This window comes from Brassica napus, chromosome C5 (assembly GCF_020379485.1).
Source record: "Brassica napus cultivar Da-Ae chromosome C5, Da-Ae, whole genome shotgun sequence".
Taxonomy (NCBI): domain Eukaryota; kingdom Viridiplantae; phylum Streptophyta; class Magnoliopsida; order Brassicales; family Brassicaceae; genus Brassica; species Brassica napus.
This window is the reverse complement of record NC_063448.1, coordinates 31,239,431-31,264,897: the sequence shown is the minus strand read 5'-3', so window position 1 is coordinate 31,264,897 and position 25,467 is coordinate 31,239,431. Positions and strand designations below refer to the sequence as shown.

The 25,467-nt window shown below is 35.3% G+C and overlaps 2 protein-coding genes across 3 annotated transcripts; one reads left to right on the top strand and one right to left on the bottom strand.

Annotated features, from left to right (window-relative positions):
- Window positions 1–5,361: 5,361 nt before the first annotated feature.
- Window positions 5,362–7,182, top strand: LOC106397132 (ras-related protein RABC1). 2 transcript variants are annotated; one of them, XM_013837690.3, is made up of 6 exons: window positions 5,365–5,628; window positions 5,710–5,778; window positions 6,322–6,387; window positions 6,504–6,625; window positions 6,710–6,838; window positions 6,925–7,182. In XM_013837690.3, the coding sequence occupies exons 1-6, from the start codon at window positions 5,493–5,495 to the stop codon at window positions 7,039–7,041; spliced, it is 639 nt and encodes a 212-aa protein (XP_013693144.1). In that variant the 5' UTR covers window positions 5,365–5,492; the 3' UTR covers window positions 7,042–7,182. The 2 variants fall into 2 exon arrangements, with proteins under 2 accessions (XP_013693146.1, XP_013693144.1); XM_013837692.3 differs by lacking the exon at window positions 6,322–6,387 and having other exon boundaries at window positions 5,362–5,628.
- A 4,354-nt stretch (window positions 7,183–11,536) lies between these two features.
- On the bottom strand, window positions 11,537–15,764 carry LOC106398144 (AAA-ATPase At1g43910-like). Its single transcript, XM_022702925.2, has 3 exons — window positions 13,953–15,764; window positions 13,346–13,865; window positions 11,537–13,257 (listed from the first exon to the last, which is right to left on the bottom strand). Exons 1-3 carry the CDS (start codon window positions 14,483–14,485, stop codon window positions 12,835–12,837), a joined length of 1,476 nt encoding a protein of 491 aa, XP_022558646.2. The 5' UTR covers window positions 14,486–15,764; the 3' UTR covers window positions 11,537–12,834.
- Window positions 15,765–25,467: the final 9,703 nt, after the last annotated feature.

The following is a 25,467-nucleotide window of genomic DNA, read 5'->3' as shown; positions in this document are numbered from 1 at the left end:
TCAAATATCTATTTGATAGATGATTGGTCGGTGTTTTCTTTTTACCTTTTGGGAGTAGACTAAGATGAATTTGGAAGAATGCATCATTATTTCATTAACGTTAGTTTCGTTGTTTGTAAGGTTACCAACTTACCAAAAAGTGAAAATAAAATCAAGACAAATGGAATAAGCTGAATGAAGAATTTATTGTTTGAATAATATGAAAACATAAATGGTAGGCTCAGTTTGACCAAAAAAAAATTAGTTGTATCAGAAGCTTTCAAACTTTTTTTCTTTACTCAAGAAATAGGAGAGTTAAGCTGGCAAGTGAGTTGAAAGAGCCGATTAAACCACCGGTGAAGGAGAACTGATCTCCTTGTGGATTATGCATTCGAGAAGCAGCGGTTCTAGCTCTTATCAGAGATTTGATTTATCTTGAGTGCCTTCTTGAGTTACACTCCCCAGCTAGAACCAGTGTCTCCTTAAAAGTGTTTCAGCCTAAAGCAGGTTGAACATGTGCAGTGGTAGTTTCCAGCCTCGAGATATGATTTATCTTGAGTGTACACTCCGCTTGGATCAACATCACTGCTGACGTTGAGGATTGTCTTGTTGGCTATCTTCAGATCTGTTTCCTTATCGATATACCTCCCATGGAAGAACTTGTCAGCTTCAACAATTATGTCTCTGAAAGTGATATTCCCAGTTCTGCTGAACTCATGGTAATTCTAGTGCTTATCTTCATCATAACCCTTAGGTGTCTCTTCCTGTTAGTAAGAGAGCTTGGTTGCAATCTGCTACATATAAGAAATTTGGTCTTAAACAAATTTGCGAGCTAATAAATGTTTTCCTGATATCTCATTGACTTTGAAACATAAAATAAATCTGCCTGATAAAACTATGCGGATTAGTGTAAGCGACGAGCAAATCCTTGACGGGGATGTTGGCCTGCTTCTCTTCATCAGTAACATTGGATGGGGGTTATTGTTTGACCTGAACCTGGCTCGTTGAGATGCACTAAAAAAACAGTGAATAACATAGCCATGTGCAAATTTCATATATGTGTGACTACCTATAACAACGGGAGAGAGATTAAAAAGGGTCGATAATATGAAGTTGTACCTTGTCATTAATCGAGAGCAGCTCCACGCCAATGAGTAAACCGACTTTCACAGAATTCCTGGCTTGACAGAACGGGAAAAACTTCTTTGAAAGAGACAATATGAAGGTGAGAAAAGGTGATTCTTGAAAAGCTTCACTTCCTAGAGCTCCTGAATATGATCCTTTTTTAACCAAAGTAGGAAAGTTATGAATCAATCAGCTTACTGTAGACAAATAAAAAACTAAGTTCATGTGATGAAAGAGAAGCCGTAGCACAATACTAAGAAAGAAACATGTAGTTTATTAGCATACTTGTTTTTTTTCCTTCAATGCTCAATTGGATGCAATCAGAACCTGGGCAGAACAACTAAAATCAAGTCAAATCAACAACTACCACAATCATTAGAGTGAACGCCAAAGAATAAAGTAGAATTATGTGAGTCATAAAATGATTAATATGTTGGGTTTTACTACAGATTTAAAACGAATCAGCTTGGAGAGTCCATTGATTACCAAAAGATTATAAGAGGACTCGAGTTTCACAGAGGAAGGGAAAACCAATACCAAATTGGAAGGAAGTATTACAGCTTTCAAAATCTAAAAAGGAGCTAGTTAATTAACATGTTTAACAGCGAGAAGCTAGCTCCTCCTTCTCTCTTCCATGACTACTTCGTCTTCCTCGCATGCATCATCTTCTCATCTCAATCACAATTATATCTACAAATCTCTCCGTGTTCGCTATCACGGAACTCCTGACACCTAAGGATTAGGTCGACACCATCATCAACCCGCTGCCACGATCCCTTCGATGTCATTTGTTGCGAGATCACTTATTCCTTCAATGTGAATCCTCATTTTCTTAAGAAGTGTTCTCTTGTGTTAGCTGCATGATGGAAGGAGATAAATAGGAAGAGTAATTACATTGAAAAGTCATTTCAATGGGGGATGCACAGAGGCGGTGAGAATTTAGGGTAGATGAAACGGCGATGGTAAGAGCCGGAGATATAAGAGAATATGTTGTTGGGTTTAAATTATTGAAGCATATATTTGTCATTGGCCCATTCGTAGAAAACCACTATTCAGTAGACAAAAAAAAAGTAGTCAAGAGAATTGAAAACAAAACTTGCCAGGTGTCACAAATTGCCCTATGCAAAGTGCTGAGGTGGCAGCAGGAGAAGAGAGAATACTCAACTTTATTATTATATATATATATATATATATATATATATAAAAGTCGACATTCAAAGCCTAAGAGTGTTTATAATTTATTTTGTTTTAAACGTTGTTATATATTTTAAGTGCTTATTTTGTCAAACTTTCAAATTTTATTTTCATTCTTTTTAACTCGATAATTATCACTCAGAAAAAAAATATAAAAATTAGATGCAAAACATAATATTTATTTTTAATATGAAAATTAAAACGTTATATATGTAATATAAAACAAAAGAAGTATGTGTATATGTATATTGTACGTGTGTATGTAACTTAAATTTACGTGATAAAAATTTATTTACTTCTCTTCATGAGTACTTTTCCCCATTCCTAGTGTTTTTTCCTCTCCTAGGCAAAAGTTACAACACGAGTGGTCCTTGCCTACTAGTTTGTTAGACATGCAAGAGAGACTATGCTTAGAGTGTTTTCCTTTTCTTTTTCTTTTTGTATTACGGTTATTGATTGATAGTAATTAAGAAAGCAGCTTCTCATAATTAACCTATCTCTAAGAGAAGAGTACAGTTAAGAGGAAGCTAAACAAATCTGGTGAACTAAACTTCTTATCACTGTTTCTTTAGTAGTTAGTATGGTTGTAAGACTACTGTTATTTTTTACTGCTTTTTCAGTGTCAAATGTGGTTGATTGCAGCTCACTATACTTAATTTTCTATGAGTTTGGTTTGGTGAAACTGATCTTGATATTAGACAGTTGCATAGATTGATAGATGCTAGGTTGTTGAATTAACTAAGGGCATTGCCTCCGCGCTTGCGCGGAGTTGTACACATATTTCTTGTTTCATCTCAATATTTGTTAGGGTTATTGTAGCTGTGAATTTTGCGTTTTGGGTTGATCATTGTTTTTTAAGTTTTTTATTGTTATAGGGTTAGAGTTGTGATGATGTACTGTGTATGCACTGTTCTCCACTCATGAAGGACTAAACTGTGTTAGTAATGTGATTGATATAGTTCGTGGTGTTGCTTGCTGTGTCACTGAGACTTATTGTTTGTTTGTCTTTTTAATTTGTTACTTGTACTGTTGAGATTACATAAATTATATTTCGTGCTGTTTTCCAAATGATAACAAACGTTTGGATCTGTTAATGAATCAAATTTCAGCTATTGTCTCTAACAAAGGAACAACCTATTCACTCTTTGAAGTTTTTTTCCAAGCATTATCCAGAGGTTTTAGCGGCAAGTCCTTCTATTGGGCGCCAAGGGAAGGCTTTCTGTCGTCATAAGCAAAGAGAAGCCCTCGAAACTCTAGCAAAAGTAGACAGAAGTAGGAAAGGTTAGGATTTTAAAATACTAATGTTGTTCTTTACAACCCAAGCAGTCGTAATAGGACTAAAACGATGCATATAGATAGAAGGAGCGACATAACCAATTAGAAAATCATAACTACCAAAATATTCTTAATATACTTGATTACTAATTGATAGGGAATCATTACAAAATCATATATTTACTGAAAATCTTCATGGGAAAAGGAAAGTTTAGATATCTCATTGATCCAGCATTTACAATTTCAACTAAATCATTTCAAATGCTAAAATATTTTTTAAAACAACTCTCCACAAAACCTATCTTTCTCTTGCATAAGTCTAACAACGTTCTCTATCATCTTTGCAGGATTATCCTCCATTAACACTGTAAGTCTAATATATTCATAGTAAGTCAACATATTAAGAAGCTAATACATATACCTGATTGTTTACATGTTGGTTGTAAGGATCACCGGATACATCAGGAATGGATATCCCACCCTCCGACCAAGCCATCTAACTCGCAGGTAAATATGTAACCTTCGCTTCTTTGTCCGCAATATCCTATTCGAAAAAGCGATGACATTATCTCAGCTAATGATTCAAACTCAGAAATAAGCCTGGTTTATTGGCTGTTGAGCTACATAAATTATTATATTATAAGTTAAAAACATAAAATAGATGAAATCAAGGTGAACAAAGTAGTTATTCGATTGGTTGATTGAGGTTGTAAACAATTTGGAGAAATAGCTAGACCTACGGATTTATCAATCAAGAGATTCAAAACTACAATTCAAGGATGCTAATGGTTTATAGATTCAATTCTAGAACTCGATTTTAATAAATAAGCAATCCAGCTTTCGTATGCAATTGCTAATCAGATGTCTAAGTCCAGTCTGAGCTGTCGCTCATTGACTTGGAGCGAGCGTTGATCGATGCTATGGCCTGAGCGTCGATCAATGCTTCCTCAGATAAGCATTAACGACCTAATCGATTAAGTTCAACTAGATTCCTAGACCAACTCTCATATGCGCCTAGGTATCTAATCCAGCAGAGTTCGGGTTTCGTTAATTGATTGCACTTTCGTGTCTCTCAACTATCATATGATTCTAGGTTCAAACAATTAGTCACACATTACTTTATCTATCATACTACACTTCTTTGACTTAAATTAACAATGTATCTTGATTGAAATATTTATCACATGTTTTGTTGAATCATTTTTATATAATGTGTGTATAATGCAAATATAAGACGTAGAATATTTTTGATATAAATTCTATTTTGTTAAATAAATTATGATAAGATACGCATAAGATAAATTCTTATAACTTTATGTATGTTGCTTTGTGTATTTAAACATGTAAAAATAATTGTTATTTATATTGAAAAAGTCATAACATCTATACTATTAAAACATAATACACTTTGGGGTTTTTCCACTAATTTTCACTGGACATGAATTATTTTTAAAATTGTGTGCGGATGTGTGACTTTCCACTGGACACGAATTATTTTTAAAATATAACAATTATTAATTTTTTTTTTTTTTACAGGTTTTACCGGTTACAACAGAGAGCAATATAAAAATATTATATAAAAAACACATGATACAGTGAAAAAATAGAGCTTTTAGTTATAGATTGAATTATAATTTTTTTTTGGTGATTATACAGGCTAATTTTTCAAAATAGATCCAACGGTTAGGAAGAAATAAAAAACGACATACATAAATTTTACCGTAAGACCAACCGTAGGAGATTATTCTGGTGGCCCCGCGTGTAATACCGAAGAGAGTCGGTGAAATAAAAAAAGGCATCTCTCTCCCTGTTTCTGAGATTTTCTTCGGCTTTTTCGTCTGCCTCTGTGTCATTCTTATCTCAGATCTCGAAGAAAGTTTCCTCATCGATTCAAAGTTTGTGTGTTTGATTGTTTTTCGATGGGTTCTTCGTCGGGGCAACCAGAATTTGATTACTTGTTCAAAGTTTTGTTGATCGGAGATTCTGGTGTTGGGAAAAGCTCTCTCTTGTTGAGTTTCACATCTAATACCTTTGATGACCTTTCTCCCACTATCGGTGAGTTTTATCAATCCTGATCGACCTTACTACCTACCCATATGGGTTTTCTTTACTTTGATTTGGATCTTCCTTTTCTAGGTGTGGATTTTAAGGTTAAGTATCTGACCATTGGAGAGAAGAAACTGAAGCTTGCCATTTGGGATACAGGTTTGATTTCTTAAATCATGATTTTGCTTTATTAGTATCCTGGGAAGAATTTCATACAATGATTTGGATTCATGTAAATGTCAAATCTTGTGGTTTCAGTTTAAATGTTCACTTGATTTGATGCATTTTGTTTGTAATCTTCTTCTTCCCTTGTTAAGATATTGTGTGACTGGTGATATTTGTCTTGCATTTCTATTAGTTTAAATATTAGTGAGACTACTCACTAGTGTCTTTTATTTAGAATGGTTAAGATACATAATTTCATGTGATTAGTGTGTTGTACTCAGAATTTTTAAGAGATTATCATCTTGTATTTAGGATAGTTAAGAGACTAGTGTCTTGTCTTTTGTATGGTTATTAGATGTCTTTTTTTTGGAATGGTTATAAGATTGGTGGTGATGTTGTGTATTCAGAATGGTTAACATGTTAGTATCTTGTATTTAATATGGTTACGAGATTAGTGTCTTGTATTTTTCGTTCAGTTTTTTTTTTTTATTTGGTGGTCTCTCATCAGTTGTGGGGTGTTTTTATCTGATCACTCAGCTGGGCAAGAGAGGTTTAGGACGCTAACAAGTTCATATTACAGAGGAGCTCAGGGCATAATAATGGGTATGGCTCTCTAAAATGAACAAAATCATTTGTTTATCTTTGATCTCCTAGGCTACACACTTCATCAATGCTTTGTTTTTCTTTGTAAGTGACTTTTGGGATTTCTCCATTTGTAGTGTATGATGTGACACGACGCGACACATTCACAAATCTATCAGATATATGGGCTAAGGAAATCGACCTGTACTCGACAAATCAGGATTGCATCAAGATGCTTGTTGGGAATAAAGTCGACAAGGTAGAGATCTCTCTTGGCTTCTCCTCCATGTCTAAGTGTCTGTCTACTATGCTGCAACTCTTTTGACCCTAATGTCATCTCCAGGAGAGTGAAAGAGCCGTCTCTAAAAAAGAAGGCATAGACTTTGCTCGGGAGTACGGATGTTTGTTTCTGGAGTGTAGTGCAAAGACTCGAGTCAACGTTGAGCAATGTTTCGAAGAGCTTGTTCTTAAGGTTAAAATCCGTGCCTTCCTCGTTTTTTTTTTTTTTTTTTTCTGAGGATTAGTATGTCTAAGTCTCAGACCTTTGTGTACGTGCAGATCTTGGAAACGCCTAGTCTCACTGCTGAAGGTTCGTCTGGAGGGAAGAAGAACATCTTCAAACAAAACCCAGCACAAACAAGCAGTGCTTCATCGAGCTACTGCTGCTCTTCTTAGACACGGCTTATTGGTTTATGACATAAAGTACACTCTTGCTCGTCTTCTTGTTCTTGGTTTCTGTTTCCCAAAGATTATATGCAACATCCTGGATGTAAAAATCTTAACCCTAATTTCAAAGTTGTGATCCCTGGTTTTCTAGTCTGGTCTTATCTAAAAACAAAATGCTCTTTTTACTTAATCAAAGGCTTAAAAAAATCACTGATAAATTGCATAGTTCAAAAGTGTAGGCAGTTTAGCATACATCTCTCAGGAGCCCGTAACCAAGACATTGTTATAAATCAAGAGCATGTATTTGTTAAATGGTTATACTGGTCGGTCCCGATCCACCTGACCCGCTCTACTCGCAAGAAAGCGCTCGCTCTGCACTATGCTGTATAAAACCAGTTGCCTGGCTCAGACGTTTCTCTGTCAAATTTTTCATATCTTCCTGACAAATTTTCGGTCACGAACTCCTCGTTGCACGCAGTATATGAAATTTAATAATGTTGTTTGAAATGACTTCATCAACCTTATATTGATTTCAAAACTTCTAAAGGGGGATATTTTATGATAAAAAAACTATTTGATGTTTGTCCAAAAAATATAAATGATTTGATTTGAGAATTCTAATCCACATAATTAATTAATTAATTCGAAATTAATAATCCACGTAATTATTTGAATCTCTATATTTTGAAAAGTCAGTATTTTTTATGTATTGGTTTCACGTTAATTCTAATATTGGTTAGTTACATTGTAAATTAAAATTATTATTCATAAGAGCTTTTTGTTATATTTCTTTTTTTCTTAATAATATTTTAAATTTTAATTTCGTTTTTAATATTTTATCACAAACCATATAAATATAAAAAAATGAAAATATCTTTAAAAAATTAAAAAATTAAGTATAGACTATACATGTTACGTGAATTCGAGAAGAAAATTTCGCAAAAGGATACATATAATTGGGATACTAAATGATCATAAAACCGATCCTATATCATTAAACTGATCTAAATTCTAATACTATGTTTAATTGAGTAAAAAACATAGTATTTTTTTTAGAATAATTCTATATTTAGTTGTTATAAATGTAAATTACAAAATGACTTATAATTTATATATAAAACATAACATTAATTATTTGTCGGAAAAAACATAACATTAATTATTTGTTATTTAATTTATGAATATTCAAATCTGTATATTTCAAAAACATATTGGTTATCAGTAGTACAACCTCAAACCAAGGAACACTTCATTTTTTCTATTTGTTTCTAACTCTACATCTATTAAATTAAACATAAATTTATAAAAGATATATATATATATAACTATCTACATATCTATATATATATAGATATCTATATCTATATATCTAAATATCTATTTATATATATGTTAAAAAAATCAGCAAAAATACAGTTAACAAAATTATTCAAATACTGAATATAAGAAATTATGACTTAGTTCAGAATTAAATTATAAAACTAGTTTACTTAAAATAACAAAACCAATAAAAATTTATACCATAGTCATATGTTTAATTAAGATAATAACATTAAAATTTTTAAAATATTTATTTTTTTACTTATTTTTCCAACATATATATCATAAACCAATTTAATTATACAATAAAATTAAAATACTAAAAGAATTATTATAATTTTTATGATATAATCTGTGTATGAACACATGAGAGTCATCTAGTTCTGAATTAATATCCGTGCAATCCACTTGAAATAATAATAAATTTTGATTTATAATTTTATTTCTATTTATTTGCTATTATATTGACCAATTGATTGTGCTAAAATAATTTATTTTAACAACTGATTACAAAAATTACATGTGTTCAATTCTTTTCGATCGAGTAGCATGTACTGTTATCATGGTTACTACTAAGTTAAATTGCATAAGTTTTATTGTTTTATATATATTTTTAAAAAATAGTAATTATAATCACTTTTAGGATTATAAATTTATTATAAAAAAAATTATGTATTAATTTGACATTCTGTTCTTTTTAGAATTAGTTATTTATTTTATTATTATATTATTATATTATTTTCTTATTTTATATAATTTTAGTTTTAAATGTGTTGAAATATGATATATTTTAGTATATATTATGATGTTGATTATCTAATTTGATAAACTAAAATTTATAGAATAAGATATTTTATAATTAATATAACTTTGATGTTTATTCTAGGAGTTGGCATGTCTTCGAAGAGGTTTCATTGTAAATCTGGAGGCAAGCTCCCAATTTTTCATCTCAGGAGAATACTCGGCCCGTCGAGAGACAGTTGTGGTGGAGTTTTTGCTTTGAATCTGGCATTGGTCGTGCGAGCTAAGGCGTCGACATACTAAAACAATGGTTGCAAGAGCTTTAGGACATCTTCCTGGATGAGTTGAGTGAGAGGAACCGAGGTGATGTACTGGTGTTATGTGTATCCTCCACGCGCTTTCCGGTTTGCCAAGCTGGGTCAGTGGTGGATATTCTTGTTCCCGTGGTGTTTGCTTCATCTCGGGTAGACTCTTTCTCGTTTTAGGTGGCAGGAGATATAAAACTTTCTTGTGCTGATAATGGGGCTGGGCCCCTCTTGCTTGGGGCTGCTGGCTCAGTTGGTTCTCCCATTGTTACGAAATGCTTCTTTGTGTTGAGAGATTCCTGATTGGTCCCTACAAAAAGCGTCAAATGTTGAAGAGTGAGTTTGGGACATTGTTTAAGAAGTATTTAAAAGATAAACTAGGTTGGAAATCTCGTTTAGAAGTAAATCAAAAGTAAAGGGGAATTACTAATGTGGGACGAGATCAATATTAGAATCAAACTCGTTCTTAGAAGATAGTATTGAGATCGCTAAATATTCTATTCTCTCTTCGATAAGAAAAAAAAAAGTCAGTCCTTTGCTCGCTTAGGAAAAATCTTCTATTATAGCAAAATAAAAACCCAGAATAAGACAAAAGATAGCTCATCGTCCTTTGTGATGAGATCATATATTCAGTATTTGTCGAAATGTGGTCACATATTAGCTGCAAAGCAGGCCAGCTCGCCTTGTCTCTAGGAATTTAATGTGAATCATTGTATCATCTGTACTCCTCTGACCGGTTAGCACCCCTGTCGCAGGCATGGGCTCGAGTTCGCTGATAAGATGTCGCTTTCTATTATACTAGGTGCATAGTCCCCGCGCAAGCGCGGGATCGGCTACATTATAGGTGTATTGTATAGTTTTGTTTACGGGATTTTATTGTTTTTTTTTGTCTATAATGTGATTGATGGGACTTTGGATATTACATGGGTTGATGAGTTTGATATAAGAATGAACGACGAAGTCATATGTTGATATTTTTATATCTTATATGTTCAAAGTTGAGGGTGATGGAACTTGTTAGTGTTTACTTAGGTAGTTGTTTGTATATAAATCAAATAGTGCATGGAAAAAGATAATAAATTTGGATTTAAAATGTTAGGGTTTCAAAATAACTGGACCTTGAATCTGTGGTTTAGTCTAATACTGAAAAAACTGTTAGGACTTCAACTCCTTTTTTCCTCTATGTCGGGAATGTAGGCACTAATTTCCCGATTCATGTAGGTAAAATTGTTTCTTAGTTTGTGAGATTGAAAAGCGTAGATTGATTTTAAGCATGATTGATGAGAGGTTTACTTGCATCAGCTTCGTCTGCCGTGGGTGTTGAGTTTCGTCGGCGCCAGATGTTAGACATGCAAGAGAGAAGATCTGAATATGTTAATTTCGTGTTTTGTTTTTTCTTCTCTCGTGTTTTGTGGGTTCCACTCTTTGCTCAGACTGTACAAAAGATGAAGTCTGGCTAGGCCGTCTCACTTCTCTGAAGTATTCCCTTGATTAACCTCCCACCAACATCTATCTTCTGATTCTGTCTTGAAGTCGAGGAGCTTCCGGAAAAATTAGCTTCCATCTGCTGTTCCGCTTGGAATGGAGAGTTCTGAAATGCCGCATAAAAAACATATTGGCAAATAACTAATGATTGTCAACAACTATCACTATACCAAATAGAAAATAAATCAAGGTTTTTTGTTCTGCACAAACTAAAATCTTACAACAGGGTTGTCACGGTCTTTTTTCAGGAGCAAGATCTTTTTCTTCCCAGAAACCATAGTCAATGCAATTCTTGGGAGAGAGCTATCCATGACAGAGGCTAAAGTTGCGTAGATGAAAAAATAGATCAGAAACACAGTAGACTTTTTCAGATAAGGAAAATATGGGATAAGTTGTTGACTAATTATCAGTTTCAGTTGTTGGTATGTCATTCCACTTAAATTTGCCTGATTGTAATCTTGCTTGGAGCTGCCAAATATGCTATGTTTACCAATTTCTAGGTTTGTGTTTGCAATCACTTGGAGCACCTAGCAACCTCAAAACGATCGACTTTCACAATGGAATCTGCTTTCAAAGATGGCATATAATGATTAGCACGTCCGACGGGAGTAAACCCATGAATCACGGAATCTGTAAATAGTATTATCCAACAAAGAATCAGGAAATAAATTAAAACAATTATGTTAAATAAGTGTGATAGATCGAAGATTAACTTACCTTTTCATCGAGGAAAAGAACCGTGATTCCCACAAACTCTCTGTCTTTCTTGAAGTTCAGGGAATCCCAGAAGCGGAGGAAGCCAGGGCTATGCTCTGACTACTAAGACCAAGACGGAGAGACTCGAAGGTTGAGTGACGGATGCCGGGACGCCGGTTTGACGAACTGGAGAAGCAGAGAGAAATATTTTCTACAAGATGGTTAAAGCTAAGAGGAATCAATGAGTTTTGTGGAGATGCAGATTGGGTTCATCAAAGATGAGAATCATATATATATGGTTTACAGAGGGGCTACAAATCAGGAACATTTATGATCAAGCGATTTAAGATGGGGACATGAAGAGTTCACCGGTGAAAAAATAGATTACGAACATACACACGGCGCAACTCTGTAACTCAGACGTGTTTGAGACAATAATGAAAAGAACTCATATTAAAGTACAACAGTTTACAATATAGGAAAACCATAATTGTTGCAAACTTAAGCTTTTTTCATATAACGTGATGAATCCCATTTAAAAATAAAACCCATAACACATTTTTAGGTCCGACCCTCAGAAGAAGCCGAAGAAGCAAGGGCTTCCGACCTTCATAAATATATATTAGGTTCGGCCATCAATGTACAAAGGTATCAGTTTGCTTAGTGGTATAAATGTTGGTGTTTATATTTCAATAACCCGGGTTCGAGCCATGAGCTTGACGCTTTTTTACACTTTTTAAAAGTGGAGCCCACAAAACGATGACGTGGTGCGCTGAAGAGTGAGCAAAAACTGATCTATTATAATATAGATTCTGCGGTTAGCACTTTGGTTTTGGGCCCCGCTAATGGACCTTGAATAAGTTGGACCGGGCATTGATAGGTGTGCGTAACCCACCTCCAAGAGAACTTAGACCTAACTACCCTTTTTTCCAGGATGCCGTGGCATTACAGATGCACAGCTTCAAGAAAGCTGGTTGAAGAAGCATACGCACGGGGTAGCTGCGACAGTATCACTTGCATTGTTGTTCGACTCCAGGTGTCTTGAAAAAGAACCACAGTCATACATAAATGCATCTGTCGTTAGCTATTGCCTTCTCTTTCCATGTACTCGTTATATAAATGAAAAAACAAGATTTAATTATAAAACTCTATGCCCCCTAAACTGTCTTAAGAAATGGTTTTTATTTCTCAAAGGAGCTGAAATACTGAGTTACTGCTAAGTAGTCTTCAATACATAATCAATGGCACTAGATATCTACTTATCTTTCTTCATCTGGTTCAGCTTCCTAGTATCACCATCTTCAATCTCTATGGAATCTTCTTCCTCTTTCATTGTCTTCGCTTCCAATAATTCGAGGAGACCTTTGAGTGCAATATCAGCATTCTTAGTCATCATGAGCTGCTGTGTGACTTCAGCCGGAGTTACACTCACCTTAAGGACGAGCTTCTCAATGGGATCAAACAGGACATGGTCATCAATCTTGAGGTACAAAGACACAAGCTTCTTGAACACAAAGGGTGTGCAATAACCCATGAGAATGTGAATGTCCATCCTTCCTGGCCTCAGTAACGCTGGATTGAGCTTCCCCTTGTGGTTGGTTGTGAAAATTATAATTCTTCCTTCTCCACAGCTCGACCAAAGCCCGTCTACGAAGTTCAACAGACCAGACAAAGATACCTGTCCAGAAGCAAAGACACATAAGCTTCAAAAACTTTGTTTAATAAGACAGCAGTATTTTTTCTTTTTTTTTGTTGGTATAACTTACCCGCTCACAATCTTCTTTCGTTTCCTTGATCTGGCATTTACAAGAAGCACCAGATCCACAATCAATGTCTTCAATGAGAAGAATTGACCGGTTCGGGGTGGAGGTGAGAATCTTCCGCAACTCACCATCGTCTCTAACGCTTTGAAGCTGGAGATCATAGATATCGTACTTCATGTAGTTAGCAATAGCAGCCACCATAGAGGATTTTCCAGTACCCGGTGGACCGTAAAGAAGATATCCACGCTTCCAGGCACGTCCCACGCTTTTAAAGAAGTCTTTTCCTTGAGAGTAGGCATCAAGATCGTCGATTATCCTGGTCTTGAGGTGCGACTCAATGGCTAGGGTCTCGAAGGTCGTGTGGTGCTCGAAAATGGTGGACAACCAGCATGAATTTGGCCTGTCGTAAGTGTAGATCTTGAGACTCTCGCGCAGTATGTTGTCTGCCGATTTCGTCAAGTATGTGAAGTATTCTGTCATTATCTTCTTACGAAACTCCTTCTCACATGTCAGATGAAAGAACCTATAACATAAAACAAGTGTAAGAACAAACAGAAAAAAAAAAGATTAAGATTACAGTCACAGAGAAGATACAAAATACAGAATGTACCGTTTCTCGTAGGGAGAATTCTTAGTTTCAACAGAGTGTAGAGTCCACTCAAGATAAATCCCTTCAAACTCGTCGGTGATATTTATATCTATAGGGATCCCTAGTTTCGGCTGAGCCTCTGGATTCTTTAGATTACTCGAACCCACAACGATATTTCCGGTGGAGAGTCCTGATAGAAGTGTTGGCAAGTAAACTTCAGCCGCACGGAAAGTTATGTTCTCAACCGAGTCCCATTCTTTCTCGATCACAAAAGTGAACCTTGACGGAAGGTAAGACGAGAAGAAGAAGTCTACAACTTTCCCAGTGATGTGATCTTGGATTCGCTTAGGCACAATGTCGTTGAAGATTGTGCGGAAAAGCATCATTATTGCAGAGAATGATGTGTAGAGGGAGAAAATTGCTGATACAGAAGGTGCTTGATTATACAGAGACGCCATTTTCTGTTTGGAAGAGGATGAAGAGTTTAGAAACGCAGAGATACTGTGTTTATAAAGAGTTGGAGTGATCAACAAAAAAGTTTGCATTTTCAGCATTTAATTTCAAGCAATCCAAGTTTGGGCTCAAGAAAAGAAAAATGGAAATTCTGGATCAAAACTATAAATGGAATGTGCTAAAAGTTTATGGAATTGTGGAATATATAAATGATAAACCTGGAAAGTGAAAGAAATGAAGATTTGTTGTTGGAAATTGAAAAATAATATATAGAAGAAGAATTGAAAACTTGACAACTGTTTTTTGTCCTAGAATGTATTTAATTTTTAAGATTTTTTAAATTTTATTAAGTTACCATCCATTAACTTAAAACTCATTATTATTTTATACTAACAATTCTAATTTGGTCAAGGGTTGACTTTGATTTTGACCTTTGACCAGTGGATTGACTTTTTTAAAAAAATCTTAATCATACCAGTTTTTAACCGTTCGAATGGCGTTATTTATGACTTAGAATTTTGTCCTGATTTCAGATTTGGAGTTTATTTAAACAGTTGGAGTTCATAGACACCACTTTTCTATATTGGTAGTGAGGGTCTATTTCTGAACCTCTGATACTTGCCTTAAGACTTCGAATATGCATACTTTAGTTCTAATATATTTCCATCTGTCTAAAATTGAATATGTCTAACGTCTGTTTGGCGTTTCAAGATATTTAAGTTCTTTGCTTAATCCACAGATAATTCAACCTTGCTTTATATATATATATATATATATATATATAATATAATAGTATTTGTGGTGAGGCAGACTCAGTGGGGCAGAGGTGAGTTCCTGCACGTTGGAGTCTGGCCTATGGCCTAGCAGGCAGAGGCGATGCACACTAGTTTTTGGGTGGGGTACGACCAGGGGCGAAGCCAGACATATTTATTACTGGGTGCACATAAATTAAATAACTAAATATAATGATATATATAAGTTAAAATAGGTGTATCGAACTCAGGTTCTTCAAAAGTTACGGGTGCACCTTGACTGATTAAGCTATTTTCCCTTTTATCTCTAATGTAAACATTTCAAAACCTAAATAATAGTGTGTGCACGTGCAGTCCTACTCTATGACGTAGCTTCGCCCCTGGGTACGACGATGTTTGTTTCTCCAACATAATAATTTGAAGTTATGGCTTTATTGGTTAAAAAAAGGAGAATGGTCAATGCCATGGACAATGACAATAAACATGTTATATTAGAGGAAGTGTTTGGGACAGATTTCAAGTAATAGATGGATCGCATCAAATGATTATATTTTTTAAAATGCATATATTTACTCACAAGAATTGAGAACCATAATAAAGATCTTACAAGACCAAGAACGAAATGAAGGAAAGCTAGCGAATCAGTCTATCCTACAAATGTGTTAGGAAGCATCGTGTTACTTCTGCTTCTATTAAAATTTCTTATTAACAACATGTTTGATGTATCTTATGTTTCATTTAATCTGTTACTAGAGATTCTGACCCACCCTTAAAAAGGGCGGGTATATTTTTTGTTTGAATTTTCTTAAATATTTTTTTGTATTATTTTTTGTAATCATATTTATATTTAATATTAATTTAATTTAATATAATTTTTGGTAACCATATTAAATATGTCAAGTTACATAACTATACATTTGTGCCATATGTATTTTAGAAATTATTTTTAAACTTTATTCCTAAAGTTTGCAACATATTATATTTTTTAGTAGTTACCTAACATAATTAGTCAAGAATATTCGTGCCTAAAAAACCCGACTCGGAATCGATCCGAAAATCAAAGTTTCATACTTTATTAGACATGACTTATATATTCGAACAGTTCTTAAAGTATTATACCCGAAAACCAATATGAAATCCAATCCGCACCGAAAACAGAACAATTTTCTAAAAAATCTTTGAAAAAATAATTTTAGTATATTCTGTTTAATATATATATATATATGTATTTAATAGAATGGATATTACTTAATTTAAGCTTCTTATAAAACAGTTCTCGTTATATATTATTTAGCTTAATTGATTTTTTTTTATTGGTGTAAAATTTGATTTAATTTTGAAAATTATATATTATTAAATTATATTTTTTATATTGATTTTTACTCATGGGCTGTTGGGTAACTGTATATCACGATAATAACAAATATTAATTATAACTATATATTATTAAGTTAACAAATACCATTGAAAGTGAGTTTATATTTATTTTAGGTTAGGCTTTATTAATGTAGCAATTGTACTCTCTTTTTTATAATGGATCCATTTAGGTCAAGCAAACAAATATACAATTGGCCAACAATCGATGTAAACATATTGTCTTTGATCATATGATGATCGTTCAAGATTGATTGAAACAGAAAACAAATTAAAGCACGAAAGAACCTTCTTTTATGTTTGGGAGTTATGGGTCCCGATTCCCGAGAATATAGGAACTAACTAATGGAGGTGGTTACTATATTCGGTAGAAATATATAAGATTAACAGCAGTTAGTGTTTAAATAATAAAGAGAATAATAAAAAACTTTTAAATAGAAGGAATAATAGTTGGACACAACCTTTATCAACTGGTCATACTACTGTTTTAATAGAATATATATTGATTTGTTATCAATAAAGTTTGATGTTATAAAAAATAGAAACAAATTTAAATATGTATACTATTAATCTCATCATTATTTATTTATGTTATTGCTAAAATACATATCATTTTAGAAAATTTATGTACATATCATGTATGTCTATTATTAAAATTTTATATTCATGCAATTGAGTTGGATAAAATAAACATATCTCATTGATTATTACTAAAAAGGTAAAAGCTCTGAGTTTAAAAATTTGTGCTTCTTTAATGGCAGTTTATAAATTGATATTAGTAATGTTTTTTCTTTTGACAACAGAGAAACTACTCTACGAGGAATCCATCGGTTCAGGTAGCCAAACCGGTGGTATTGAATCAACATATAACATAGTTGAAGGAGAACTCCTTGCACCACGTGCAAGCTTGTCCGCCATTGTGTTTTGTGTCCTTGTATTATGTCTGATCTTGAAACTATGGAAGAAAGTCTTACTGTGGCTAAATTCTTCCATGTGTGTAGCAAACGCTGGCCAATCCTCAAGTGACGACACCATCTTCACCAGTTGAGAAAAATCTATCTCGAACACTACTTCTGAAAACTGCAGAGTCTTCATGCACTCTATAGCCCAAATCAAAGCTTCACATTTTGCACGTGGAGGTGTAAGCTTCGTCAAAGATTCATTGCCCCCATCATTACGCCCGCTGTCCCCCTCATTCAACAGTACCAACCCTGTCCAGTGAAGACATCTTGCTCCCGCCAAGCCCCATCAACATGACACACTCTTGTATGATCCATTAAGTGTCCAGTGACACCTGGTTGGGCATTTCCATGCTGGTCTGGAACCAAAACTTTCACCTCAGCCCATAGGGTACTTTCATCTTCCGCTCTTCGCAATATTTCCTGAGGATTCCCATCATTGTTCTGATAAATCTTGGTATTTCTATTCTTCCATATATACCACATAATCCAGGGTAAACAATCAGAATCAAAGTCCTTTGGAATCCTCCAAAAAAGATAGTCTAAACTGGTGTAAACTGAAGAAGATGGGAATATTTTGGGAGGCGAAGGAATCCTAGATAACGCCCAAGTTTGTAATGCTGGTGGGCATTCAAAGAGAACATGATTTATCGTTTCCTCCTCTGTTCCAAAAATACTACATTGTAAATCACAATCTATGCCATGTGACTTCAAATTCTTGGATACCGGTAGTGTCCCAGATAAAACTTGCAAAACAAAATGTCTTAGTTTCGGGGAGCATTTAAGTTTCCATGTAAACACAAATGGTGGTTTAATGTTTGGTCCATAAATTATTGTCCTTGGTCCCCTATATAGATATAATGACTCTGTCCTGAAACATGATTTAACCGAATATTTACCGGACTCTGTATACATCCAACCGGAATCCAACCGGAATCCAACCAGACGTATCTGGCCTCTGTGTCCTACTCACTGCTATCCCACAAATGATCTTTACATCATCTGGATGAGTATATGCATTGAGAAAATCTACGTTCCAGGATCTATCAACTGGGTTGATGAGATTTTCCACCTTGAGAGATGGATTTAAAATTGAATTTAGTTTTTTGGTAATGCTGACCTCGGGCGAGGAGCAGGAACGAGGAGCTGGAATCCATGGATCATTCCAAAGAGAAATTGATTGCCCAGACCCTACTCTTTTGATTAGCCCTTTTTTAACTAGAGATCGAGCTGAACATATGCTTCTCCATCCATAAGAAGATGAGTAAGATATGTGATCATCCAGAGGATGAGAGTTCCGAAAAAATAGCTTCTTTTGAAAACCTTTGAAAATAAACAATCTGGTTTATCTATCAATCGTCATAATTGTTTGGCCACTAAAGCTGTATTAAAATCTTAAAGATCTCTGAAACTTAGGCCACCATCTTCTTTATGTATGCAAACTTTGTCTCAAGAATACCAGTGTATACCTTTTTTTGTTTCCCCCCACTGCTCCACCAGAAGTGCGCTAAAGTTCTAGTAATTTTCTTGGTAACCCCTTTGGGAAGCCTGAAACATGACATCATGTATGTTGGCAAAGGTGCGGCTGAAGATTTTATCAGCACCTCTTCCCCCCCCCCCCCCCCCCCCCGTAAGGAAGCGAACTGTCCAACTATTTACTTTATTATTTACCCTCTCGTTTAAAAAGCCAAAAATCTGTATTTTTGAACCCCCTAGACTCTCAAGTATACCCAAATACATTCCCATCCCTCCCAGATTCGTGATGCTCAGTAGATTGTGAATATCCAACCTCACTTCCTCGGGAAACTTATGGCCAAAAACTATCGATGATTTCGAAAAATTAATTTGTTGTCCTGATACCAACTCATAGTCTTTGAGTAGCCTTGCAAAAGAAAAGACTGTCATCCGCAAACAGTAAGTGAGAAATTGGTGGACTTGCCCGTGCTATCTTTAAACCTGTTAAATGTTTTCTCCTCTCCTCTTTCCGAATGTTAGCAATAAGAGCTTATGTACATAGGATGAATAAGTGTGGGGACAACGGATCCGCTTGTCTCAGTTTCCTCTCTGGAACTATATGTTCTTTCGGTTGCCCGTTGAGTAAAACCTTGTAATTGACCGACGATATACATTGCATTATCAAAGCTACCAAGTCAATAGAAAAACCCATTTTTAAAAGAAGGCTCTTGAGAAAAGGCTATTCTAGTCTGTCATATGCCTTGCTCATATCCGTCTTGATCGTTAAAAACTTATCCTTGCACGCGTTATTGGTGCGTAACCCGTGAAACATCTCCTGTGCAATGAGAATGTTATCCGAAATTAACCTGCCGGAAACAAATGCCGATTGAGTCTCCAAAATTAAATTTGGTAATAAGCCTTTCAACCTCTGGCATAATATCTTTAAAATGATTTTATAACCCACATTGCACAAACTGATGGGTCTAAGTTCGGTCATCCTACTTGGTCTCTCCGTCTTTGGAATGAGACATATATTTGTCAAATTGAGTCTATCATAAAAAAATTCATGTCCTTAGAAAATCATTAACCATGGAGACTACATCATCCTTAATTGTTGACCAAGACTGTCGATAAAAACTGCAGTCATCCCATCAGGGCCAGGGGCTTTTTCTGGATGCATCATAAATAAAGTGGCCCTTACCTCTTCTTCCGTAGCCATAGCCATCAGCCTGAGATTTTGGGCATCCGTAACCAAGGTCGAAATTTCCTCTAAAACAACCTCGGACTCCGCTGGAGAGGATGTACTAAACAAATCTGTAAAATATCTAACCGCTACTCCTTCCACCCCTTGTTCTGAATTTACACAATTGCCCTCCTCATTCTGTATACCAATTATCATATTTTGAATACGTCTTTGTTTTGTCGAAGCGTGATAAAATTTTCTATTCCTGTCCCCGAGAACATGCCAATTAGTCCTGCTCTTTTGTTCCCAATATTGTTCTTCATCTCGATACGCATCTTGTAATTTTCTCGAAACCTCCAACACCTCTTCATGATATTTTGTAAAATCATTTTAAATTTCCTCAAGTGCTCTTTGGAGGGAATCTATTTTATCCTTCCCATTTGGCGGATTAAGTTTCCTCCAGACTGAAATCTCGTGTCTACACCAATGTATCTTGTCCACAACTCCTACCCTTTCCCTTCCGCGGTTAGTGTTCCATCCCCATGTGATTGATTCCATAATACCATCTTCCCTTATCCAATTCTTATCAAATCGAAAAGATCTTCTATATTTTATAATTTTATCCTCAATTGTTGCTACAGTGGGTCTGTGATCTGAGGCAACCATGCACAAATATTCAACAAAAGAACAAGGGAACAAATTATGCCATTCATTATTCCCCGGGGCCCAATCCAAGCGACACTTAACAACTTGACATCATCTCCTCCCACTCCATGATAGAGTATTTCCTAGACTCGGGAACTCCATAAGACCACAATTATCTATCATATTGTTAAAAGTCACAAAAGTATCAGCATGTCGTAGGGTACCGCCTTGTTTCTCATGATTACATCTAATCTCATTTAGGTCTCCAATAATAAACCAAGGTTCATCCGGAGAGATACCTATTCTTGTTAATCTCTCCCAAACTGGATCTCAAAGATTTTGGTTTGGTTAAAAATCTGCTTGACATTATATTCCGTTTCAACATCTATAATCATATTATTAGATAATACAATATTAACCTTGTAACTAAATTTATAAAATAACGCCAGCCCTCCATTTCTATCTTGAGGATCAACCGTATGGAGATGACAAAAACCAAATTAAAACTGAAAAGATTGTACAAACTCAAAATTTTGTTTCGTCTCCGATAAAAACAAAAACTCTGGTTTATGTTTGTAATATATTTCCCGTAAATAACTAATAGTCCAACTGGTTCCAAGACCTTGATAATTCCAACTTAAAATCTTCATATTTATGGTTGTTGTCGTGACTCACCGGACCTTTTAAATCATCTCCTATAAGAATGTTTCTCACATTTACATTCCAATAGGAACCGAGTACAAGATTTCTCATACCAACTCCAAGACATACAAGAAAAATTTAAGCAAACCAGGTCTTGTCCAAAAAACACCCGAACTACTTTCAACCATATTATTGTATATTCCCTTACAAAAACCACATTTGTTAACTCAACCACGTGCATTACTGAAGAAATTAATAAACAGCCTCTATAGCCTTGACCCCCATGAGAGCCAGATGTGAAGATCATAAGGACTGGATCAGTTTTGAAACTTCTCACCGAGATCGTGATACCTCGCAGTTGCTAACAAACCGCCACCCACCCAAGATGAAACCGCATAAAGCACTCTGAACCATAGAGAGCCGAGTAGTGATTGTGATGCAGCGGCATCCCTAAGTTTGGCGCCAACATAACGACTGCAACTGGATTCAAATCATATTGCTTCTAAGATTTGGTTTTAGTTTTATTTATTTTAAAGATAGTGATGTTTTATTTCTTTATTGCTTTAATCTTAAGTTTCCTATTCCCTTAGGGTTTGTCAAAGAGAATAGCTATATAAACGACTCTAGTCGTCTTGTTTTAGACACATTTGATTTTAATAAGAAGAGCTTTGCTTTTATCCCTTGTTCGATTTGATTAAATTCATCAAACATGAAGTTGGTCTAAAGAAGCTATCGAAAGAAACTCTTGATCGATCCAAGAACAGGTCTCGAAGAACCCTAAATTCTTAGATCGACCGTTCACCCATTCGTATGCTGCGCCAGGTTGGTATCAGAGCCAGGTTCAACCTAGCGCAGCGTACGAATGGGTGAACGGTCGATCTAAGAATTTAGGATTCTTCGAGACCTGTTCTTGGATCGATCAAGAGTTTCTTTCGATAGCTTCTTGAGACCAACTTCCTGTTTGATGAATTGAATCAAATCGAATAAGGGATAAAAGCAAAGCTCTTTTTATTAAAATCAAACGTGTCTAAAACAAGACGACTAAAGTCGTTTATATAGCTATTCCCTTTGACAAACCCTAAGGGAATAGGAAACTTAAGATTAAAGCAATAAAGAAATAAAGCATCATTATCTTTAAAATAAATAAAACTAAAACCAAATCTTATAAGCAATATGATTTGAATCCAGTTGCAGTCGTTATGTTGGCGCCAAACTTAGGGATGCCGCTGCATCAGATTGTCATACCAAGACATCAACCAGCACCATCCCTCGTCTACCAATACCATATGATCCTGTGTGTTAATGAAGCCATTGAAGTCATAGTGCAGAGTAAGAGCCTGAGAAACTTCCCCGCAGATACCACCAGTCACTTTCATCTGGTTTAGAAACAAAACATACAAGTATAGACAAATCTAAGCTTAAATCAGCAACACCATCATCACCACTGATCATTAAAACTAACAAAACACTCTTAGGAAATCCCAAAGGATCACAAGACACCAATGGAAGAGAGACACAAATGAAAACACCCCGATCTATGATTCATCCATAACCTCAAAAGATATCTCATAAAGTAAAAATCTCCTGCTAAAAGCATCTTTAGACTCCTCCCCGCTCAATACAATTCTGAGAAAGCCCCAAACGTCTAGTAATAAACAGTAGTAATACCAACGACGAAAATTACTAGAGAGATTTAAACTTGAGATCACTAAAACCCAAGTCCTAAATTCATTTCTATCAGCAAAGAAAACTTGCAGCTGACCCACACAATGGCCTTAATGCATAACCACAATAGTAGGGAACCATATTCCATCATTACCTCCTATCTCCATACACCAATAACCCAGATAAGTAAATATAAATGCACCCAATTCTTCCTGCTTATAACTATTCTCTAACCAACAAACATGCAACAGATACCATGAACACACTTTTCGGCTTAAGCGTAATATCCTGTTGACTTGTATCCCATTTCTTAAACAATATTCTGTCAAAAAGAAACACTAAAGGCCTGTTCGTTTACTAAACGCGCTGTGTCAACACTAGCAGCTGAAATTTGTTTGTAATTTTCTTCTGCACTGATCGCTGGTGAAGAAAAAAAGAGAGCGCGCGTTAGAATGATTGATGGAATCCGGTGATGTTTGTGCCGCTGAAATAACTAGTGTCACTGTTTATCTTTTCTTTCTCTTACCCGCAACTGAAAAACATGGATGCTCTTCCATTCTTTATTTTCTCTCTTCGTTAAGTTCTCTCATTTTCCCTTTAAACTCAGCGGCTAGTGTTGACGCAGCGCGTTTAGTAAACGAACAGGCCTTAAGAAAGCATACCTTGCTTTCAAATACAGAACCACAGAGATTCCTATGTAGCCTCTCCCGTCCAACATCATCCCCAATGAGGAGAAGCAAATGATCTTCGTCATTACACCGCCTCTCCTCTGATCTTCGTTTGATGAGACCAAACTAGGTTTATGCACCCATGAGCAGAAAGTGTTCCAAACACTCCGAAACCTTAACGATAACCACCACAAACACCATAAGTCTAGAGTAACGAATTTGAACCAGAGCCCAGAGTATTTTTTTCCAAATAAAGATCTCATTGACATACCATTGACATACCATTGACGAAATTAAACCAACGACCGAAACAAAAACATCGTATTAAAACCAACTGCCCATTCAGCAAACAGCCAAAGAGGCTAAGATGGAAATATAAAGAAACCAAACCACTAGGACCAGACTCGATTCAATAGGACTTCATAAGTGAATCCATCATTATTCAAAACAGAATTGTTTTTTAGAAAACCCAAAACCCTTCATCCTGATGAGTTCTTTGGCTTAGTAACGTTTATTGGAGATATATGAAGTTTATAGTTCCAGATAAGTATTTATTGGAGATATGTGAAGTTTATAGTTCCTGACAAGTATATGAATTCAAATACAATTTAAGAATTAATATAAATGTCCAATATTAAATTTGGAATAGTATGAGAAGATATAAATATTAAATAATTCATGTTCATTCGAGCTGTTAGCACATATTCGGACTGTTAAGTAATTTTACTCAATGTATGTGCCCTGCGATTAAAAGACCAAAATCAAACTTGGATAAATTATTAAAGAAAATATTTTAAAATGACTTAGTATATCTTAAATTTTTTTATCTAAACGTGTAAACATAATTTTTATCCATGTTATAAGAAACTAAATCAATCAAAACAAAATAATTTATAACATTTTTTCAATCATTACATTATTTTATTCATAATGTAATTTGACTTAGATATAAAATAATTCTCAGTTACAAAGTCTTCACTAGCTTTTGTCAAATTTTCAAAGCTCTCTCGCATTATATTATCAAATGATCTCAAAATCACTCACACTTATATTCAACTTCACACTCCCACTTATATTCACTCTCTTACTTTCATTCTCATTCTCATCTTCACCCTCACTCTCATCTTCATCTACATCCTCACTCTCACCCTTGTCCTCACCCTCACCTTCACCCTCACTTTCACCCTCATCCTCACCCTCACACTCACACTCACACTCACCCTAACCCTAACCTCACTCTTACTACCCTCACTATAATAATATTTGTTGAATATGTCATGTTACTGATCCTAGATAGGATCGTCGTACCAGACCATGGGACAAGAGAACGTTCAACAAGTCGAGAGATAGTAAAGCAAGTGTTCCATGGTCTCAGTAAAAGGGTTAACTCCGAAAAAGATGAGACTTAACCAAGGAAACAAAAAGATGTGCCTCAGTCCGTGGATCAGTCCGTGGATCAGTCCGTGGAACCATAGCAGCATGAAAATCAGGACGTCCCGAATATTTCAACCGAGGTTCACTCTTTCGACCGTACCGGACAGACTGACCGAGCCGTGTACTGGATCTACCCGCGTACGTCCCGAATGGAGCTTTGACTAAATCCTCGACCAGACAACCGAACTGACCGAACTGGAGCTCGTCTTGTCCGACCTTCTCGACAATTCAAGGCTGATAGTCGAGCCAGACTTAGCCTAGGTCATGAAGAATCCGAAGACAATCGTGCATTCTCACTTTTGGTCC